We start from the raw sequence: 21,705 nt of genomic DNA, 5'->3' as shown, positions 1-21,705 counted from the left end.
CCACATTTAGACCCAGGTCTCTCTCGGGACCCCGGGCTAAGCACTATATAAGGGATGAGAAGGGTCCTCTCCCAAGTCAATGGGGAGTTCACACTATCCAGACTCCAGGTTTTTCGAGACCTGTTCCAAAGAAGGTAACCGCGCTCAAGGAATGCGGAGCGGAGAGGGCTATCGATCTCCAGCCAGCCCCCCCTCCCCTCTCCCTCTCCCTCACCCAACACCGGTTTATAAAGCGGCCTCTCCCTTCGGCTACCGGTTGTCGAACTCACTGGTGCTTTTCAAGAATATAAAATCCACCTTTTCCTTCCGTCCCCCCTCTCTCTTAAAAAAAAATATAAATATCAAGGACGTGACTGCCTGAGTGAGGACTCAGTGTTTCACCAGGGTAAGTGGCAAAATGAAAGTTCTTTTCACCCGCCCCAAGCCCCCGTGGTTCTGTCGGGTTTAGTGAAGGGGTGTGTGGGGAGTGGGGAGTTGGTGAAATCCAGCAACTTGTTGGTCTCCACAGCCTTGGAGTTGAAAAGTTGCAAGGGAATCTGTCCCCTGCTTCCTGACGCTGACAGGTTTAGGTGGCGCTGGTGCAGCGGGTTATGTTACCGGGCCACTAATCCAGGAAACTGAGCTAGTTAATCCAGAGAGTTTAAATTCACGATCCCGCCATCTGGAATTTTGAGAATTTGAATTCAATTTTTTTTTAAAGCTGGAATTAAAAAGCCGGCCTCAGTTAAAGTGACCGTGAAAGCTGTCGGATTGTCGTAAAAACCCGACGGGTTCACTAGTGTCCCTTTAAGGGGGAAGGAAACCCTGCCGTCCTGACCCGGCCTGGGCCTACATGTGACTCCAGTCCCCATACCAATGTGGTTGACTCTTAACCTGCCCCTCTGAAAGTGGCCCAGCGAGCCACACAGTCGTATCGAGAAGGGGGCAACTAAGGGACGGGCAATAAATGCCCGCCTTGCCAGCGGCGCCCACACCCTGAGAATGAATTAAATTAATTCCCGAACAGCGGCGCTTTGACTGCAGTTGCCTGGCAGTGTCTGGGGTGTGGTGGAGTCTCTAATGCCGGGCGTGAGTTAGAGAGGATGATTCCATCATTTGTCAAAAGTGTTGTTAAAATTCTGGGATCAGGATTCAGACATGCAGTGTCATCTAATTCTATTTAAATCTTCGATGTTAGAAGTCATTTTTTTTTCCAGATATTGTGTGCCAGGGACTTAGAGGGTTAATTTTGGAGGACCGGTTGCTTAAATTTGGCTTGAATTCTCTCGAGTTTAGAAGATTGAGGGGTGATCTGATCAAGGTGTTTAAAATGATGTGATAAAATGATAAAAAGAGATTCGCTAGGGTAGAGAGAGGGAAACTATTTCCTCTGGTGGGGGGAGTCCAGAACAAGGGGGCATAACCTTAAAATTAGAGCCAGGCCGTTCAGGGGTGATGTCGGGAAGCACTTCTTCACACAAAGGGGAGTGGAAAGCTGGAAACTCTCTGCAAAAGGCTGTTGAGGCTGAGAGGGGTCAATTGGGGCTTTCAAGACTGAGATGGAAAGATTTATGTTGGGTTACGGGTATCGAGGGATAAGGAGCTCAGCCGGGTAAATGGTACAGATCAGCCATGGTCTAATTGAATGGCGGACCAGGGTTAAGGTGCTGAACGACCTCCTCCTGTTCCACTGGGCAAGGTTGCTGGATTGCTGAGGGGTTGTGTGAGTTTTATCGGATATTGTTCCCATGTCTGTGCAATTTGTTCCTCGCTCCTGCCTGTCGCTGATCTCTTGGAGAGTTGGGACCTGTCAGGTCACAGGAGGTGTCTTAGCATTGGGGGGGGGGGGGGAGGGGGTGGACACGGGACGGGGGCAGAGGGAGGGAGAGGGGAGGGTGTGAATCGCTGGACGGGGGAGGGTGTCGGAGGGGGTGAATTGTGAGATGGGGAGGGTGTTGGGGGAGGGGTGAATCATGAGACGGGGTGGGTGTCGGGGGAGGGGGTGAATCGTGAGATGGGGGAGGGTGTCGGAGGAGGTGAATCGTGAGATGGGGAGGGTGTCGGGGCTGGGGGTGAATCGTGAGACGGGGAGGTGTCGGGGGAGGGGGTGAATCGTGAGATGGGGAGGGTGTCAAGGCAGGGGGTGAATCGTGAGACGGGGAGGGTGTCAGGGGAGGGGGTGAATCGTGAGACGGGGAGGGTGTCGGGGGCAGGGGGTGAATCGTGAGACGGGGAGGTGTCGGGGGAGGGGGTGAATCGTGAGATGGGGAGGGTGTCAAGGCAGGGGGTGAATCGTGAGACGGGGAGGGTGTCAGGGGAGGGGGTGAATCGTGAGACGGGGAGGGTGTCGGGGCAGAGGGTGAACCGTGAGACAGGGAGGGTGTCGGGGGAGGGGGTGAATCGTAAGACGGGGAGGTGTTGGGGAGGGGGTGAATCGTGAGACGGGGAGGGTGTCGGGGGAGGGGGTAAATCATGAGACGGGGGAGAGTGTCGGGGGAGGGGGTGAATCGTGAGACAGGGAGAGTGCCAGGGGAGGGGGTGAATCGTGAGATGGGGAGGGTGTCGGGGCAGGGGGTGAATCGTGAGACGGGGAGGGTGTCGGGGGAGGGGGGTGAATCGTGAGACGGGGAGGGGGTAAATCATGAGACGGGGGAGAGTGTCGGGGGAGGGGGGTGAATCGTGAGACGGGGAGGGAGTCGGGGAGGGGGTGAATCGTGAGACAGGGAGGGTGTCGGGGCAGGGGGTGAATCGTGAGACGGGGAGGGTGTCGGGGGAGGGGGTGAATCGTGAGACGGGGAGGGTGTCGGGGGAGGGGGTGAATCGTGAGACGGGGAGGGTGTCGGGGGAGGGGGTGAATCGTGAGACGGGGAGGGTGTCGGGGCAGGGGGTGAATCGTGAGACGGGGAGGGTGTCGGGGGAGGGGGTGAATCGTGAGACGGGGAGGGTGTCGGGGGAGGGGGTGAATCGTGAGACGGGGAGGGGTGTCGGGGGAGGGGGTGAATCGTGAGATGGGGAGGGTGTCGGGGGAGGGGGTGAATCGTGAGACGGGGAGGGTGTCGGGGCAGGGGGTGAATCGTGAGACGGGGAGGTGTCGGGGGAGGGGGTGAATCGTGAGACGGGGAGGGTGTCGGGGGAGGGGGTGAATCGTGAGACGGGGAGGGTGTCGGGGGAGGGGGGTGAATCGTGAGACGGGGAGGGAGTCAGGGAGGGGGTGAATCGTGAGACAGGGAGGGTGTCGGGGCAGGGGGTGAATCGTGAGACAGGGAGGGTGTCGGGGCAGGGGGTGAATCGTGAGACGGGGAGGTGTCGGGGGGAGGGGGTGAATCGTGAGACGGGGAGGGAGTCGGGGAGGGAGTGAATCGTGAGACAGAGAGGGGTGTCGGGGGAGGGGGGTAAATCATGAGGCGGGGAGGGTGTCGGGGCAGGGGGTGAATCGTGAGACGGGGAGGGAGTCGGGGAGGGGGTGAATCCTGAGACAGGGAGGGTGTCGGGGCAGAGGGTGAATCGTGAGACAGGGAGGGTGTCGGGGGAGGGGGGTAAATCATGAGACGGGGAGGGTGTCGGGGCAGGGGGTGAATCGTGAGACGGGGGAGGGTGTCGGGGAGGGGGTGAATCGTGAGACGGGGAGGGTGTCGGGGAGGGGGTGAATCGTGAGACGGGGAGGGTGTCGGGGCAGGGGGGTGAATCGTGAGACAGGGAGGGAGTCGGGGCAGGGGGTGAATCGTGAGACGGGGAGGGTGTCGGGGCAGGGGGTGAATCGTGAGACGGGGAGGGTGTCGGGGCAGGGGGTGAATCGTGAGACAGGGAGGGTGTCGGGGGAGGGGGTGAATCGTGAGACGGGGGAGGGTGTCGAGGCAGATGGTGAATCGTGAGACAGGGAGGTGTCGGGGAGGGGGTGAATCGTGAGACGGGGAGGGTGTCGGGGAGGGGGTGAATCGTGAGACGGGGAGGGTGTCGAGGCAGAGGGTGAATCGTAAGACAGGGAGGTGTCGGGGGAGGGGGTGAATCGTGAGACGGGGAGGGTGTCGGGGGAGGGGGTGAATCGTGAGACGGAGGAGGGTGTCGGGGGAGGGGGGTGAATCGTGAGACGGGGGAGGGCGTCGGGGCAGGGGGTGAATCGTGAGACAGGGAGGGTGTCGGGGCAGGGGGGTGAATCGTGAGACGGGGAGGTGTCAGGGCAGATGGTGAATCGTGAGACAGAGAGGGTGTCGGGGCAGGGGGTGAATCATGAGACGGGGAGGGTGTCGGGGGAGGGGGTGAATCGTGAGACAGGGAGGGTGTCAGGGCAGGGGGTGAATCGTGAGACGGGGGAGGGTGTCGGGGCAGGGGGTGTATCGTGAGACAGGGAGGGTGTCAGGGCAGGGGGTGAATCGTGAGACGGGGAGGGAGTCGGGGCAGAGGGTGAATCGTGAGACGGGGAGGTGTCGGGGGAGGGGGTGAATCATGAGACAGGGAGGGTGTCGGGGCAGAGGGTGAATCGTGAGACAGGGAGGGTGTCGGGGGAGGGGGTAAATCATGAGACGGGGAGGGTGTCGGGGCAGGGGGTGAATCGTGAGACGGGGGAGGGTGTCGGGGAGGGGGTGAATCGTGAGACGGGGAGGGTGTCGGGGAGGGGGGTGAATCGTGAGACGGGGAGGGTGTCGGGGCAGGGGGTGAATCGTGAGACAGGGAGGGAGTCGGGGCAGGGGGTGAATCGTGAGACGGGGAGGGTGTCGGGGCAGGGGGTGAATCGTGAGACGGGGAGGGTGTCGGGGCAGGGGGTGAATCGTGAGACAGGGAGGGTGTCGGGGGAGGGGTGAATCGTGAGACGGGGAGGGTGTCGAGGCAGATGGTGAATCGTGAGACAGGGAGGTGTCGGGGAGGGGGTGAATCGTGAGACGGGGAGGGTGTCGGGGAGGGGGTGAATCGTGAGACGGGGAGGGTGTCGAGGCAGAGGGTGAATCGTAAGACAGGGAGGTGTCGGGGGAGGGGGTGAATCGTGAGACGGGGAGGGTGTCGGGGGAGGGGGTGAATCGTGAGACGGAGGAGGGTGTCGGGGGAGGGGGTGAATCGTGAGACGGGGGAGGGCGTCGGGGCAGGGGGTGAATCGTGAGACAGGGAGGGTGTCGGGGCAGGGGGTGAATCGTGAGACGGGGAGGTGTCAGGGCAGATGGTGAATCGTGAGACAGAGAGGGTGTCGGGGCAGGGGGTGAATCATGAGACGGGGAGGGTGTCGGGGGAGGGGGTGAATCGTGAGACAGGGAGGGTGTCAGGGCAGGGGGTGAATCGTGAGACGGGGGAGGGTGTCGGGGCAGGGGGTGTATCGTGAGACAGGGAGGGTGTCAGGGCAGGGGGTGAATCGTGAGACGGGGAGGGAGTCGGGGCAGAGGGTGAATCGTGAGACGGGGAGGTGTCGGGGGAGGGGGTGAATCATGAGACGGGGAGGGTGTCGGGGAGGGGGTGAATCGTGAGACGGGGGAGGGTGTCGGGGCAGGGTGTGAATCATGAGACAGGGAGGGAGTCGGGGCAGGGGGTGAATCGTGAGATGGGGGAGGGTGTCGGGGCAGGGGGGTGAATCGTGAGACAGGGAGGGTGTCGGGGCAGGGTGTGAATCGTGAGACAGGGAGGGTGCCGGGGCAGGGGGTGAATCGTGAGACAGGGAGGGTGCCGGGGGAAGGGGTGAATCGTGAGACAGGGAGGGTGTCGGGGGAGGGGGGTGAATCGTGAGACAGGGAGGGTGTCCGGGGAGGGGGTGAATCGTGAGACAGGGAGGGTGTCGGGGGAGGAGGTGAATCGTGGGACAGGGAGGGTGTCGGGGCAGGGGGTGAATCGTGAGACAGGGAGGGTGTCGGGGCAGGGGGTGAATCGTGAGACGGGGAGGGATTCGGGGCAGGGGGTGAATCGTGAGGCGGGGAGGGTGCCGGGGGAAGGGGTGAATCGTGAGACGGGGAGGGAGTCGGGCAAGGGGGTGAATCGTGAGACAGGGAGGGTGTCGAGGCAGATGGTGAATCGTGAGACAGGGAGGTGTCGGGGCAGGGGGTGAATCGTGAGACAGGGAGGGTGTCGGGGCAGATGGTGAATCGTGAGACAGAGAGGGTGTCGGGGCAGGGGGTGAATCGTGAGACAGGGAGGGTGTCAGGGCAGGGGGTGAATCGTGAGATGGGGGAGGGTGTCGGGGCAGGGGGTGAATCGTGAGACAGGGAGGGTGTCAGGGCAGGGGGTGAATCGTGAGACGGGGAGGGAGTCGGGGCAGAGGGTGAATCGTGAGACGGGGAGGTGTCGGGGGAGGGGTGAATCATGAGACGGGGAGGGTGTCGGGGCAGGGTGTGAATCATGAGACAGGGAGGGAGTCGGGGCAGGGGGTGAATCGTGAGATGGGGGAGGGTGTCGGGGCAGGGGGTGAATCGTGAGACAGGGAGGGTGTCGGGGCAGGGTGTGAATCGTGAGACAGGGAGGGTGCCGGGGCAGGGGGGTGAATCGTGAGACAGGGAGGGTGCCGGGGGAAGGGGTGAATCGTGAGACAGGGAGGGTGTCGGGGGAGGGGGTGAATCGTGAGACAGGGAGGGTGTCCGGGGAGGGGGTGAATCGTGAGACAGGGAGGGTGTCGGGGGTGGGGGTGAATCGTGGGACAGGGAGGGTGTCGGGGCAGGGGGTGAATCGTGAGACAGGGAGGGTGTCGGGGCAGGGGGTGAATCGTGAGACGGGGAGGGATTCGGGGCAGGGGGTGAATCGTGAGGCGGGGAGGGTGCCGGGGGAGGGGGTGAATCGTGAGACGGGGAGGGAGTCGGGCAAGGGGGTGAATCGTGAGACAGGGAGGGTGTCGAGGCAGATGGTGAATCGTGAGACAGGGAGGTGTCGGGGCAGGGGGTGAATCGTGAGACAGGGAGGGTGTCGGGGGAGGGGGTGAATCGTGAGACAGGGAGGGTGTCGGGGGAGAGGGTGAATCGTGAGACAGGGAGGGTGTCCGGGGAGGGGGTGAATCGTGAGACAGGGAGGGTGTCGGGGCAGGGGGTGAATCGTGAGACAGGGAGGGTGTCGGGACAGGGGGTGAATCGTGAGACAGGGAGGGTGTCGGGGCAGGGGGTGAATCGTGAGACAGGGAGGGTGTCGGGGCAGGGGGTGAATCGTGAGACAGGGAGGGTGTTGGGGGAGGGGGGTGAATCGTGGGACAGGGAGGGTGTCGGGGCAGGGGGTGAATCGTGAGACAGGGAGGGTGTCGGGGCAGGGGGTGAATCGTGAGACAGGGAGGGTGTCGGGGCAGGGGGTGAATCGTGAGACGGGGAGGGATTCGGGGGAGGGGGTGAATCGTGAGACAGGGAGGGTGTCGGGGGAGGGGGTGAATCGTGAGACAGGGAGGGTGTCCGGGGAGGGGGTGAATCGTGAGACAGGGAGGGTGTCGGGGGAGGGGGTGAATCGTGAGACAGGGAGGGTGTCGGGGCAGGGGGTGAATCGTGAGACAGGGAGAGTGTCGGGGCAGGGGGTGAATCGTGAGACGGGGAGGGATTCGGGGCAGGGGGTGAATCGTGAGACGGGGAGGGAGTCGGGCAAGGGGGTGAATCGTGAGACAGGGAGGGTGTCGGGGCAGGGGGTGAATCGTGAGACAGGGAAGGTGTCGGGGCAGGGGGTGAATCGTGAGACAGGGAAGGTGTCGGGGGAGGGGGTGAATCGTGAGACGGGGGCAAGGGTCGGGCGAGCGGGTGAATTGTGAGATGGGACAGAGAGGGAGAAATCCAATCGCTATCCAGTGACCGCTGCTGGAAGGTGCCCCATATGTGAATGTTGGGTGAGAAGGATAAGGCTCCACTGTGAAGCCTCCCACAGTCAAAGAGCCGCCCAACACTCATTATTTAGTTTCACTTGTGGAGACTGGGCACTTGGGTGATAACTTCAGAAAAGGAGCAGGTGCAAAGTTAAAAGACATAAAATAAAATGGCAAAGTCATGTAAAAATGAAACAGAGAGTGGTAGCGGGGACCGGGCCACGGGACACAGCCCACAGCGTTGACCCCGAGTCGGTATGTTGTTGTCAGATGTCGAAGACCGCCCCGGCTCCTGCGAAGAAAAGCGCCCCGCCCCCAGGATGCACCATCGACATCAATGATCCAAAAGTACAAGACGCAGCCGTCAAAATCCAGGCTTCATACCGAGGGCACAGGTAGGGAGAACTGCCATCACTGCTCGCGCAGCGCGCGTCCGGTGGGCAGAGAGAGCCGCCATCACTGCTCGCGCAGCGCGCGTCCGGTGGGCAGAGAGAGCCGCCATCACTGCTCGCGCAGCGCACGTCCAGTGGGCAGAGAGAGCCGCCATCACTGCTCGCGCAGCGTGCGTCTGGCGGGCAGAGAGAGCTGCCATCACTGCTCGCACAGCGCGCGTCCGGTGGGCAGAGAGAGCCGCCATCACTGCTCGCGCAGCGTGCGTCCGGTGGGCAGAGAGAGCCGCCATCACTGCTCGCGCAGCGAGCGTCCGGTGGGCCCCACTGCTACTCACTTAGGGAGTAGACGGTGAGTGGGTGATGAGGGAGCAGTGAGGGGTCAGTGAGGGGTCAGTTAGTGGTCGGGGGGTCAGTGAGGGATCAGTGAGTGGTCAGTGAGGGGTCAGTGAGTGGTCAGTGAGGGGTCAGTGAGTGGTCAGTGAGGGGTCAGTGAGTGGTCAGGGAATGTTCAGTGAGGGGTCAGTGAGGGGTCACTGAGGGGTCGGTGAGGGATCAGTGAGGGGTCAGTTAGTGGTCGGGGGGGTCAGTGAGGGATCAGTGAGTGGTCAGTGAGGGGTCAGTGAGTGGTCAGTGAGGGGTCAGTGATTGGTCAGTGAGGGGCCAGTATGTGGTCAGGGAATGCTCAGTGAGGGGTCAGTGAGCAGTCAGTGAGGGGTCACTGAGGGGTCGGTGAGGGGTCAGTGAGGGATCAGTGAGGGGTCAGTGAGGGGTCAGTGAGTGGTCAGTGAGTGGTCAGGGAATGTTCAGTGAGCAGTCAGTGAGGGGTCACTGAGGGGTCAGGGAATCCTCCGGACTCAAAGGAAAACAGTAAACAATGCATGCAGGGCGGAACTAGGCCAATATCCATTAATAATCACTATCCAAAAAAGAGCCACCAAACTTTGGAATCACGTACAAATGAGCAACCCCCAATGCTATCACTACGACGCCCTGAAATGCCAAGAGCTGACCATAAAGAAGAATACCCTCAGTCAACTAGTCCTGGGACTCAGTGAAGTAACTACTAACAATACTAACAATAACCAGCCCCAGGACAGTGACAGGGTAACACAAAGAATTCGACCCAACACAATCGTCGCTAAGCAAAAGGAAAAATATCTGACAAATTGGGCAGAAACAACAAAAACCCAAAGCAAACTCAATTGCTACTTGGCCCTAAACAGACAATACAACATAGCTGATTACCTGACCATGGTAAAGGATAACAAACTGAGAAGAACCTTGACAAGGTACAGACTTAGCGAACATAGCCTAGCAATCGAAAAAGGCAGACACAGGCAGACCAGGCTGCCAAGAGAAGACAGGATATGCGCTCACTGCAGTCAGGGAGTAGTAGAGACAGAGATGCACTTCCTCACAGCCTGTGGAAAATATCAGGGCATCAGGGAAAATTTCTACCAAAAATTCTCACAAATATGCCCTGACTTCAGAAATCTGAATGACAACCAAAAACTCCCATTCCTACTGGGGGAGGAGAGAAGCTGTGTAACACTGGCGGCACACTATGTTACAGCTTGCCATGAACAGAGGGACAACCAGTAAACTAAGAAAAGAGTATATATAAACAAGGCGAATGTATACACTCAGGGATATACCTGTTTATACACTGTATGAATAGAACTGCGTTTATGTGTTCAACCATAAATGTATTTTGATGCTTTGGCAACATAAGATGTACCTTATCATGCCAATAAAGCGATTTGAATTTGAATTTGAATTTGAATGTTCAGTGAGGGGTCAGTGAGGGGTCAGTGAGTGGTCAGTGAGTGGTCAGGGGGGTCAGTGAGTGGTCAGTGAGTGGTCGGTGAGGGATCAGTGAGTAGTCAGTGAGGGGTCAGTGAGGGATCAGTGAGTGGTCAGTGAGGGGTCAGTGAGGGATCAGTGAGCGGTCAGTGAGGGGTCAGTGAGGGGTCATTGAGGGGTCAGGGAATGTTCAGTGAGGGGTCAGTGAGGGGTCAGTGAGTGGTCAGTGAGTGGTCGGTGAGGGATCAGTGAGGGGTCAGTGAGGGGTCAGTGAGGGCTCAGTGAGGGATCAGTGAGTGGTCAGTGAGGGGTCAGTGAGGGGTCAGTGAATGTTCAGTGAGTGGTCAGTGAGGGGTCAGTGAGGGGTCAGTGAATGTTCAGTGAGGGGTCAGTGAGGGGTCAGTGAGGGATCAGTGAGTGGTCAGTGAGGGGTCAGTGAATGTTCAGTGAGGGGTCAGTAAGTAATCACTGAGGGGACACTGAGGGGTCAGTGAGTGGTCAGTTAGTGGTCGGGGGGGTCAGTGAGGGGTCAGCAAGTGGTCAGTGAGGGGTCGGTGAGGTGTCAGTGAGGGGTCAGTGAGTTGTCGGTGAGGGGTCGGTGAGGGATCAGTGTGTGGTCAGTGAGGGGTCAGTTCATGGTCAATTAGTGGTTGGTGAGGGGTCAGTTAGTGGTCAGTGAGGGGTCAGTGAGTGGTCAGCGAGGGGTCAGTGAGGAGCCGGTGAGAGGTCAGTTAGTGGTTGGTGAGGGGTCAGTGAGGGGTCAGCAAGTGGTCAGTGAGGGGTCGGTGAGGGGTCAGTGAGGAGTCGGTGAGGGGTCAGTGAGGAGCCGGTGAGGGGTCAGTGAGGGGTCAGTGAGGGGTCAGTGAGGGGTCAGTTAGTGGTCGGGGGGTCAGTGAGTGGTCAGTGAGGGGTCAGCGAGTGGTCAGTGAATGTTCAGTGAGGGGTCACTGAGGGGTCAGTGAGCAGTCATTGAGGGGTCACTGAGGGGTCACTGAGTGGTCACTTAGTGGTCAGTTAGTTGTCAGTTAGTGGTCGGGGGTTCAGTGAGGGATCAGTGAGTGGTCAGTGAGGGATCAGTGAATGTTCAGTGAGGGGTCAGTGAGCAGTCACTGAGGGGTCACTGAGGGGTCAGTGAGTGGTCAGTTAGTGGTCGGGGGATCAGTGAGGGGTCAGTGAGCAGTCAGTGAGGGATCACTAAGGTGTCAGTGAGGGGTCAGTGAGTGGTCAGTTAGTGGTCAGGGGGGTCAGTGAGGGATCAGTGAGTGGTCAGTGAGGGGTCAGTGAGGGATCAGTGAGTGGTCAGTGAGGGGTCAGTGAGGGGTCAGAGGGGTCAGTGAGCAGTCAGTGAGGGGTCAGTGAGTGGTCAGTGAGGGGTCAGTGAGTGGTCAGTTAGTGGTCAGGGGGGCAGTGAGGGATCAGTGAGTGGTCAGTGAGGGGTCAGTGAATGTTCAGTGAGGGATCAGTGAGCAGTCAGTGAGGGGTCACTGAGGGGTCAGTGAGTGGTCAGTTAGTGTTCGGGGGGGTCAGTGAGGGGTCAGTGAGGGGTTAGTGAGTGGTCAGTGAATGTTCAGTGAGCGGTCAGTGAGGGGTCAGTTGATGGTCAATTAGTGGTTGGTGAGGGGTCAGTTAGTGGTCAGTGAGGGGTCAGTGAGTGGTCAGCGAGGGGTCAGTGAGGAGCAGGTGAGGGGTCAGTTAGTGGTCGGTGAGTGGTCAGTGAGGGGTCAGCAAGTGGTCAGTGAGGAGCCGGTGAGCGGTCAGTGAGGGGTCAGTGAGTGGTCAGTGAGGGGTCAGTGAGTGGTCAGTGAGTGGTCAGTGAGGGGTCAGTGAGGGGTCAGTTAGTGGTTGGGGGGTTCAGTGAGAGGTTAGTGAGTTGTCAGTGAATGTTCAGTGAGCGGTCAGTGAGGGGTCAGTTCATGGTCAATTAGTGGTTGGAGAGGGGTCAGTTAGTGGTCGGTGAGGGGTCAGTTAGTGGTCGGTGAGTGGTCAGTGAGGGGTCAGCAAGTGGTCAGTGAGGGGTCGGTGAGGGGTCGGTGAGGGGTCGGTGAGGGGTCAGTGAGGGGTCAGTGAGTGGCCGGTGAGGGGTCAGTGAGGAGCCGGTGAGGGGTCAGTGAGGGGTCAGTGAGGAGCCGGTGAGGGGTCAGTGAGGGGTCAGTGAGTGGTCAGTGATGGGTCAGCAAGTGGTCAGCGAGGGGCCGGTGAGGGGTCAGTGAGGGGTCAGTGAGTGGTCAGTGAGGGGTCAGTGAGGGGTCAGTGAGGGGTCGGTGAGGGGTCAGTGAGGAGCCGGTGAGGGGTCAGTGAGTGGTCAGTGAGTGGTCGGTGAGGGGTCAGTGAGGTGTCGGTGAGGGGTCGGTGAGGGGTCAGTGAGGGGTCAGTGAGTGGTCAGTGAGGGGTCAGTGAGTGGTCAGTGAGGGGTCAGTGAGGGGTCGGTGAGGGGTCAGTGAGTGGTCAGTGAGGGGTCAGTGAGGGGTCAGTGAGGGGTCGGTGAGGGGTCAGTGAGGGGTCAGTGAGGAGCCGGTGAGGGGTCAGTGAGTGGTCAGTGAGAGGTCAGTGAGTGGTCGGTGAGGGGTCGGTGAGGGGTCGGTGAGGTGTCGGTGAGTGGTCGGTGAGGGGTCAGTGAGGGGTCAGTGAGGTTTCGGTGAGGGGTCGGTGAGGGGTCGGTGAGGGATCAGTGAGGGGTCGGTGAGGGGTCAGTGAGGTGTCGGTGAGGGGTCGGTGAGGGGTCAGTGAGGGGTCAGTGAGTCCCACACTGTGTTGTTGACTCTGAAGTGAGCTAACAAGGCATTCAGTTGTCCAAACAATTATCACAATTGACCCCACCACATCCTTCTCAGGACAACCAGGGTTGGACAGTCTTGCCGGCACCGAGAACAAGCACAAACAAACCAGTCAGATTCCTGTTTAATAATAACAGAATTTCACTCGATCTGTCACTGTACATCAATGACCTAGTTAGGAACAACAACTTCCATTTACACACAACCATAATGTTTTAAATCTTAAAATTAGAGTCAGGCCGTTCAGGGGTGATGTCAGGAAGCACTTCTTCACACAAAGGGTAGCGGAAATCTGGAACTCTCTGCCCCAGAAAGCTGTGGATGCTGAGGGTCAATTGGAGCTTTCAAGACCGGGATCGAGAGATTTTTGTTGGATAAGAGTATCGAGGGATACGGAGCTAAGGCAGGTAAATGAAGTTGAGATACAGAACAGCCATGAGCCGATTGAATGGCGGAACAAGCTCGAGGGACTGAGTGACCTCCTCCTGTTCCTATGTAACAGGCTCGAGGGGCTGAATGGTCTCCTCCTGTTCTTGTGTAACAGGCTCGAGGGGCTGAATGGCCTCCTCCTGTTCCTTTGTTCCAAAGTGCTTCACATAGCAGAATACAGGAATGCGAAAGAGTTAATCGAGGTAAGCAGAGATACAGTCAAAGAGATAAGTTTGGCTGAGGTAACAGTGAAGAGGGAGGGGATTGGGTAAAGTATTCCAGAGAGCAGGGCCAAGAAGGGTCCGGTCGAGCCGACGGACGGTGATTGAATTCCTCGATTCCATCAATCACCAAAACATGGGTGCAAGTCCCAGAATCCCATCCAACAAAAACAGAATTTGCCCGATTCATTCACTGTAAACCAGCACCTCTGCGGCTGAGGGATCTCACTGGCGGGTCCTGGCAGGTCAAGCCTCACAGTGTAATGGCGGCATTCGTGTCACCGGTATCCTTGGTTAAAAGCACGAGAGTTCACTTGACCTCCGGGGTGACAATGAATGTCAGCCTTACCAGCAACGCCCATATCCCACGGGAAAGAGGAAGGAGAACATTCAAACCCTACTGCCTGGGGCTGGATTGGAGGCGAGGACCCAGAGACAAAAGTGTTTTTTTATTCATTCATGAGACCTGGGCATCGCTGGCAAGGCCGGCATTTATTGTCCATCCCTAGATGCCCTTGAGAAGGTGGTGGTGTGCCGCCTTCTTGAACCGCTTGCAGTCCGTGCGGTGAAGGTACTCCCACAGTGCTGTTAGGGAGGGAGTTCCAGGATTTTGACCCAGCGATGATGAAGGAACGGCCGATATATTTATAAGTCAGGATGGTGTGTGACTTGGAGGGGAACTTGGAAGTGGTGGTGTTCCCATGCGCCTGCTGCCCTTGTCCTTCTAGGTGGAAGAGGTCGCGGGTTTGGGAGCTGCTGCCGAAATGGTAGCACACAGCTGCCATTTAGTCCAGTCTTGCTCTCTTTCTATTCCTCGCCTTGGCATTCCATCGTTGCACATGTGTTTTTTTTAATTCGTTCCGGGGATGTGGGCATTGCTGGCAAGGTCAGCATTTATTGCCCATCCCTAGTTGCCCTTGAGCCGTCTTCTTGAACCGCTGCAGTCCGTGTGGTGAAGGTGTTCCCACTGTGCTGTTAGGGAGTTCCAGGATTTTGACCCAGCGACGATGAAGGAACGACGATATACTTCCAAGTCGGGATGGAGGGGGAACTCGGGAGGTGATGGTGTTCCCGTGTGTCTGCTGCCCTTCTCTTTGATCTAACAACCTGGTCCCTTCATCCCTTTCATCCTCCCTCCCTCCAGATCCCGTAAGGAGTTGAGAGAGAAAGGACCACCCAAGATCCTGAAAGAATTGAAGGACGTCATACTGATTGAAGGCAGTGCGGCCAGGCTGGACTGCAGAGTCAGTGCGTTCCCAGACCCCCACATCCGCTGGCTCAAGGATGGCCAAGAGCTGAAGGACGGGCCGAAGTACCGTTACATTTTTGAGGACCCTGATGTGGTGGCTTTGGTGGTTAGGGACGGGACACTCGCCGATCTGGGCAAATATACCATCAAAATCAGCAACACTTTTGGCGAGGCTTTTGACTCTGCAAAGATCACCATTGAAGGTAAAGAAATGCTTTGCTTTGAGTGGCTGGTTGTGACCCCCAAAGGTTGCCTTGGCCTATCTTGTCTCTCCCAGCGCTTACTGAAAGTCCTCTGAACTTTGCCCTCTCTCGTTCCTCCTAAGCCCCTGTCCCACTCGCTCCCGAGGTGTTCGCCATTGCTCAGTCAGGAGGTCGTGGGTTCGAGCCCCACTCCGGAGGCTTGAGCCCATAATCCAAGCTGACACTCCCAGTGCCAGCACTGAGGGAGCGCTGCACTGTCGGAGGGGCTGTCTTTCGGATGAGACGTTAAACCGAGGCCCCGTCTGCCCTCTCAGGTAGATGTAAAATGATGCCCTGGCACTATTTTGAGGAAGAGCAGGGGAGTTCTCCCCCGTGTCCCAAGGTCAGCATTTATCCCTCACCCAACATCACTAAAAAACAGATGATCTGGTCATTATCACCTTGCTGTTTGTGGGAGCTTGCTGTGCGCAAATTGGCTGCCGCGTTTCCTACATTACAACAGTGACTACACCTTAAAAAGTACTTCATTGGCTGTGAACCGCTTTGGGGCGTCCTGAGGTTGTGAAAGGTGCTGGAGAAATGCAAGTCTTTCTTTTCTTTCTCTCACTCTGCATTGAAGTCAAAATACATCACACCATCTCTGGCTTTAACTCATTCTCTCCCAGCACCTCAAACTGTGGGACTCCTCCCCTCCCTCAGTCTCCCCTCAAACCGTGGGACTCCTCCCCTCCCTCAGTCTCCCCACAAACTGTGGGACTCCTCCCCTCCCTCAGTCTCCCCTCAAACTGTGGGACTCCTCCCCTCCCTCAGTCTCCCCTCAAACTGTGGGACTCCTCCCCTCCCTCAGTCTCCCCTCAAACTGTGGGACTCCTCCCCTCCCTCAGTCTCCCCTCAAACTGTGGGACTCCTCCCCTCCCTCAGTCTCCCCTCAAACTGTGGGACTCCTCCCCTCCCTCAGTCTCCCCTCAAACTGTGGGACTCCTCCCCTCCCTCAGTCTCCCCTCAAACTGTGGGACTCCTCCCCTCCCTCAGTCTCCCCTCAAACTGTGGGACTCCTCCCCTCCTTCACTCCCTCAAACTGTGGGACTCCTCCCCTCCCTCAGTCTCCCCTCAAACTGTGGGACTCCTCCCTCCCTCAGTCTCCCCTCAAACTGTGGGCCTCCTCCCCTCCCTCAGTCTCCCCTCAAACTGTGGGACTCCTCCCCTCCCTCAGTCTCCCCTCAAACTGTGGGACTCCTCCCCTCCCTCAGTCTCCCCTCAAACTGTGGGACTCCTCCCCTCCTTCACTCCCTCAAACTGTGGGACTCCTCCCCTCCCTCAGTCTCCCCTCAAACTGTGGGACTCCTCCCTCCCTCAGTCTCCCCTCAAACTGTGGGACTCCTCCCCTCCCTCAGTCTCCCCTCAAACTGTGGGACTCCTCCCCTCCCTCAGTCTCCCCTCAAACTGTGGGACTCCTCCCCTCCCTCAGTCTCCCCTCAAACTGTGGGACTCCTCCCTCCCTCAGTCTCCCCTCAAACTGTGGGACTCCTCCCCTCCCTCAGTCTCCCCTCAAACTGTGGGACTCCTCCCCTCCCTCAGTCTCCCCTCAAACTGTGGGACTCCTCCCCTCCCTCAGTCTCCCCTCAAACTGTGGGACTCCTCCCCTCCCTCAGTCTCCCCTCAAACTGTGGGACTCCTCCCTCCCTCAGTCTCCCCTCAAACTGTGGGACTCTTCCCCTCCCTCAGTCTCCCCTCACACTGTGGGACTCCTCTCTTCCCTCAGTCTCCCCTCAAACTGTGGGACTCTTCCCCTCCCTCAGTCTCCCCTCACACTGTGGGACTCCTCCCCTCCCTCAGTCTCCCCTCAAACTGTGGGACTCCTCCCCTCCCTCAGTCTCCCCTCAAGCTGTGGGACTCCTCCCCTCCCTCAGTCTCTCCTCAAACTGTGGGACTCCTCCCCTCCCTCAGTCTCCCCTCAAACTGTGGGACTCCTCCCTCCCTCAGTCTCCCCTCAAACTGTGGGACTCCTCCCCTCCCTCAGTCTCCCCTCAAACTGTGGGATTCCTCCCCTCCCTCAGTCTCCCCTCAAACTGTGGGACTCCTCCCCTCCCTCAGTCTCCACATAAACTGTGGGACTCCTCCCCTCCAAAGTCCCCTAAATATCTATCCTTGGCCCCCGCTCTTCCTTATTCACATTCAGCCCCTCAGGGAGAGGAGTCCCCACTGGTCAGTTTGCACGTGTACACTGACAACACCCAGGTTTACCTCACCACCACCTCTCTCGAGCCTCCAATGCCTCCATGCTGTCTGTCCGACATCCAGTCTTGGCTGAGTCAGAACTTCCACCAACTCAATACTTGTGAGACTGAAGCATCATCTTCGGTTCCGGCCACTGTCTCCATTCCCTCGCCATTGACTCCATTGCTCTCCCTGGCCACTGTCTCAGGCTGAGCCAGACCGTTTGCAACCTCGCCGTCCTATTTGACCCCGAGCTGAGCTGTAATCGTCCCCATCGCAAAGACCGCCTACTTCCAACCTCCGTAACATTGCCCGGCTCTGCCGCTGCCTCAGCCTATCTGCTGCTGAAACCCTCGCCCATGTCTTCATCACTGTCTTGTTTTACACACTTTGTACTTGCATTTCATCACGCATGTGCCTTTTACAATGAGCTGCTCATTTTTAGAACTCTCTCTGTTCTTTCTGTTCTGAAACACGCTCTCTGGGCGGTGTTCTTTGGTGTGTGTCTATAATAACTGCGTGCACTGTCTGTTCACGCGAGCTGCTCGTGGCGCCGGTTATGGTTTTCAACTGTGCTTGGGCTATCTCGTGCGATCTAGCGAATATCGTATTTGTCTTGGGCATCACATATGATTCAAACCGGTCAAAATAACTTTTACATTGTTGACACTCGAGCACCTCCAGTGCTAGGTCTAAAGGCATGTTTAGACATGGACATCGTCAAGCTAGTGCTATCATTGGCAGCACCAGTAGGGAAAAGCATGGCATTAGGACCCCTAGCCTGGGTCTTCAAAACAATAGTAGTCCTTACAGATGCCTGCAGGCCAATGACAACTCAGCATGTGATCACAATGTGAATATAATAGGTATTCCTTACAGATGCCTGCGGGCCAATGATAATTCAATATGCAACGTTACAATCTCCACCAGACTCAATTCCACCAATGTTCTTCCTGTGGAGTGTTCATTCACCCTCCGTGAACTCCGCCTTGTCCAATATCCTGCCCCACACTAAGTGTGCCACCATATTCACTGACCTACAGTCTCTCACCATCCCTTTGTGACCTCACCCTGCCCTCTGCTCCTATATCCCACCCCTGCACCCCTCCCACATCGAGCATGCCCTTCCTCTGACACTGGCCACCTGTTGTACCCCTTCAGCGGCCTCAACCCCACTCTCTGGAACTCCCTCCCTGAACCCCTTCAACCTCCACACTTGAGGAAAAAATCCAAGGGGGAGATGAGAAGAAATGTTTTTTACGCAGCGAGTTGTTGTGGTCTGGAACGCGCTGCCTGAAAGGGCGGAGGAAGCAGATTCAATAGTAACTTTCAAAAGGCAATTGGATTAATATTTGAAAAGGAAAAAATTCGCAGGGCTCCGGGGAAAGAGCAGGGGGGAGAGTGGATCTAATTGGAGAGCTCTTTCAAAGAGCCGGCACAGGCACGATGGGCCAAATGGCCTCCTTCTGTGCTGTATCATTCTATGGATTCCTACCTTTAAAACTTCCTCAAAGTCCATCTGTTAAGCCAGCCTATTTGTGTAGTGTCTTGTATTTTAAACCCTATACAGATGTTGCTGGTTGAGGAGGGGGTCCTTACCCTTGTTACCAGGAGACCCTCGGGGCCGGAGGACTCTAGGGTCTCGAGAGTACTGTCTCCATCGCGCGCGAGGGTCTCTCGGTTCAGCCCTCCCAGCCCTGAGGGCAGTTCTCCACCGGCTGAACCCGTGACCTCCACGTCTGTCACTCTCACCCTTCTGCTCGTCTCGTTCTAGTCCCGGGAAAGATCAAGAAGGGCCCCGACAGCGCGAAAGTGAAGGCAGGCCAGACAGTGAAGCTGGTCGCGTACATTAGTGGAGAGCCTGAGCCTGATGTGGGATGGGCCAAGGACGGCGAAGACATCGAGGAAGATGACAGGTAACAGCGGGTCAGCGGCCCAGACTGGAGCAAGGGTGGGGTGCGAAGAAGGACAGTGAGGGTCTTTGAGGCAGGCCGCACTGTTTTGTGATATTCAAGACTTAAAGGGGGTTGAAATATTTGTAATCATTTCATTCTGGGTGTCACTGGTAAGGCTGACCTTTATTGTCCATCCACTAGTTGCCCTGAGAAGGTGGTGGTGGGCCTTCTTAAACCGCTAAGGGAATCAAGGGATATGGGGATCGGGCGGGAAAGTGGAGATGAGGTAGAAGATCAGCCATGATCTTATTGAATGGCGGAGCAGGCTCGAGGGGCCGAATGGCCGACTCCTGCTCCTATTTCTTATACTGGTAACAGGTTTGATATAACTTGCTGGGCCACTTGAGAGGGCAGCTAAGAACCTACCACATTTGTGTCACATATAGGCCCAGGCCAGGTAATGACGGCAGGTTTCCTTCTCTAAGTGAAGTGCTGAGGGAGCGCTGCACTGTCAGAGGTGCCGTCTTTCAGATGAGACATTAAACCGAGGACCCGTCTGCTCTCTCAGGTGGATGTAAAAGATCCCATGGCACTATTTCGAAGAAGAGCAGGGGAGTTCTCCCCAGTGTCCTGGGGCCAATATTTATCCCTCAATCAACATCACACAAAACAGATGATCTGGTCATTATCACATTGCTGTTTGTGGGAGCTTGCTGTGCGCAAATTGGCTGCCGCGTTTCCCACATTACAACAGCGACTACACTTCAAAAGTACTTAATTGACTGTAAAACGCTTTGAGACGTCCGGTGGTCGTGAAAGGCGCTATAGAAATGTAAGTCTTTATTTTTTAAAGGGACATTAGTGAACCAGTTGGGTTCTTTTACAACAATCCGACTGCTTCAGGGTCACAATTACAGATACTGAAACCCAAAGCCAATTCTCAAACTCAAACCTATGGTGGGATTTGAACACACATTCTCTGGATTATTAGTCCAGGCCTCTAGATTACTGGCCCAGTAACATAAGCACTCTGCTACTGTACCCCTTGTTCGGAGTTGGTGGAGAAGGGGGGGGAGTAGGAATTTGGGGTGGAGCCCAGTTCCAAAGTGCTGCATTAGATTGCTAGGGGCGGGGGGGAGGGAGAGAGGGCGAGTCATCTGCCTGTGCCCCTTACATCAATGGAGCATGTCCAGGAATTCTACCCCTTACCCACTTTGTAAATCCTCAATGTGCGCTGGCGTGAGCTCTGTTGAGGCCTTCTGAAAGGCCCCAAATCTTCTCTCGACTTAAGATAATTTAAGATAATCAGTAAAAGAACCAGAGGGGAGGAGATGAGGAGAATGGGTTCTTTTATGCAGCGAGTTGTTGTGATCCTGGAATGCGCTGCCTGAAAGGGAGGTGGAAGCAGATTCAATAGTAACTTTCAAAAGGGAATTGGATAAATACTTGAGGGGGAAAGATTTGCAGAGCCGTGGGGAAAGAGCAGGGGGGGAGTGGAACTAATTGGAGAGCTCTTTCAAAGAGCCGGCACAGGCATGATGGGCCAAACGGCCTCCTTGTGTGCTGTGAGATTCTAGGTCTTTGCAGGGAACTTGTGGAAAGGAGTGGGGGGGAGGGGGAGGGGGGGTTTGGAGAATATTTTTTGTAACTGGAACAAACTGTGGATTTCAATCAGGAAACTCGATGCCTCCCTTTCCCTTTCAGGGTGTTCTATGATATTGATTCGGACACCACCACACTGACAATCAAAGACATTACGGCAGCCGACGCGGGCAAGTACGAAATCTTCGTGGAGAACAGTCTGGGAATGGATCAGTCTTTCGCCAGAGTCGATGTCAACTGATTTCACAAATTCTCTCTCCCTCTCCCTCTCTCTCTCTCTTTATCTCTCTCTCTCTCTCTCACGCTCTTCCTGTATCTGCGTTTAGAGGTAAAAACACAAACGCCCGACCGATCTGCCGCCTTGATCGACGCCAATCCCAGAAATCCCTGCCCTGTGACCCGGAGAACAAAAAAAAACCCGAGCAGCTATTGGAGTTTACCGAGCCTCCGCGGAGTCTCGTAGATGCCCGGTATTAACGAGGGCTCCGTTCCTCTCCTTCTGACTGACTTACCAGTGTCAGACCGTTGTATTGTTTTGTTTAAAATAAATATTTGAAACTGTTTCATTAACACGTTTGTGTGTGTGTTGTATCTTCCGTACATCATCTGTTAGACGGTGCGTCATACGCTGGGATCTCCAGGGAAACTGGCTCCCAGGGAATTTGCATTTCTATAGCGCCTTTCACAACCTCCCCGAAGCGCTTTACAGACAATGAAGCACTTTTGAAGTGTAGTCACTGTTGTAATGTAGGAAACGCTGCAGCCAATTTGTGCACAGCAAGCTCCCACAAACAGCAATGTGATAATGACTGGATAATCTGTTTTTAGTGATGTCAACTGAGGGATAAATATTGGCCCAGGACATCGAGGATAACTCCACTGCTCTTCTTCGAAATAGTGCCATGGGATCTTTTACATCCACCTGAGAGAGCGGACGGGGCCTCGGTTTAACATCTCATCTGAAAGACGGCACCTCTGACAGTGCAGCGCTCCCTCAGTACTGCACTGGGAGCATCGGCCTAGATTTATGTGCTCAAGTCTCTGGAGTGGGACTTGAACCTACAACCTTCTGACTCAGAGGCGAGAGTGCTACCCACTGAGCCACAGCTGACACTCCCGTTTGTGACACTCCTGCTTTGCTGATTCCAGCCCGGGTGTTGGGTTTTGCCTGTTGCGACCACTGGTGCAGGGGTTTCGACAGGT

General features: G+C 56.7%; 1 protein-coding gene across 1 annotated transcript; it reads left to right on the top strand.

Annotated features, from left to right (window-relative positions):
* The first annotated feature begins 251 nt into the window (after nucleotides 1-251).
* On the top strand, nucleotides 252-21,055 carry LOC147120608 (SPEG neighbor protein-like). Its single transcript, XM_085983865.1, has 5 exons — nucleotides 252-385; nucleotides 7,988-8,112; nucleotides 14,481-14,788; nucleotides 18,780-18,921; nucleotides 20,605-21,055. Exons 2-5 carry the CDS (start codon nucleotides 7,988-7,990, stop codon nucleotides 20,741-20,743), a joined length of 714 nt encoding a protein of 237 aa, XP_085839991.1. The 5' UTR covers nucleotides 252-385; the 3' UTR covers nucleotides 20,744-21,055.
* The last annotated feature ends 650 nt before the right edge of the window (nucleotides 21,056-21,705 follow it).

Source organism: Somniosus microcephalus, chromosome 4 (genome assembly GCF_052327205.1).
Source record: "Somniosus microcephalus isolate GS21.2 chromosome 4, FLI_Smic_1.0, whole genome shotgun sequence".
Classification (NCBI taxonomy): domain Eukaryota; kingdom Metazoa; phylum Chordata; class Chondrichthyes; order Squaliformes; family Somniosidae; genus Somniosus; species Somniosus microcephalus.
This window is presented reverse-complemented; position numbering and strand designations above follow the sequence as displayed.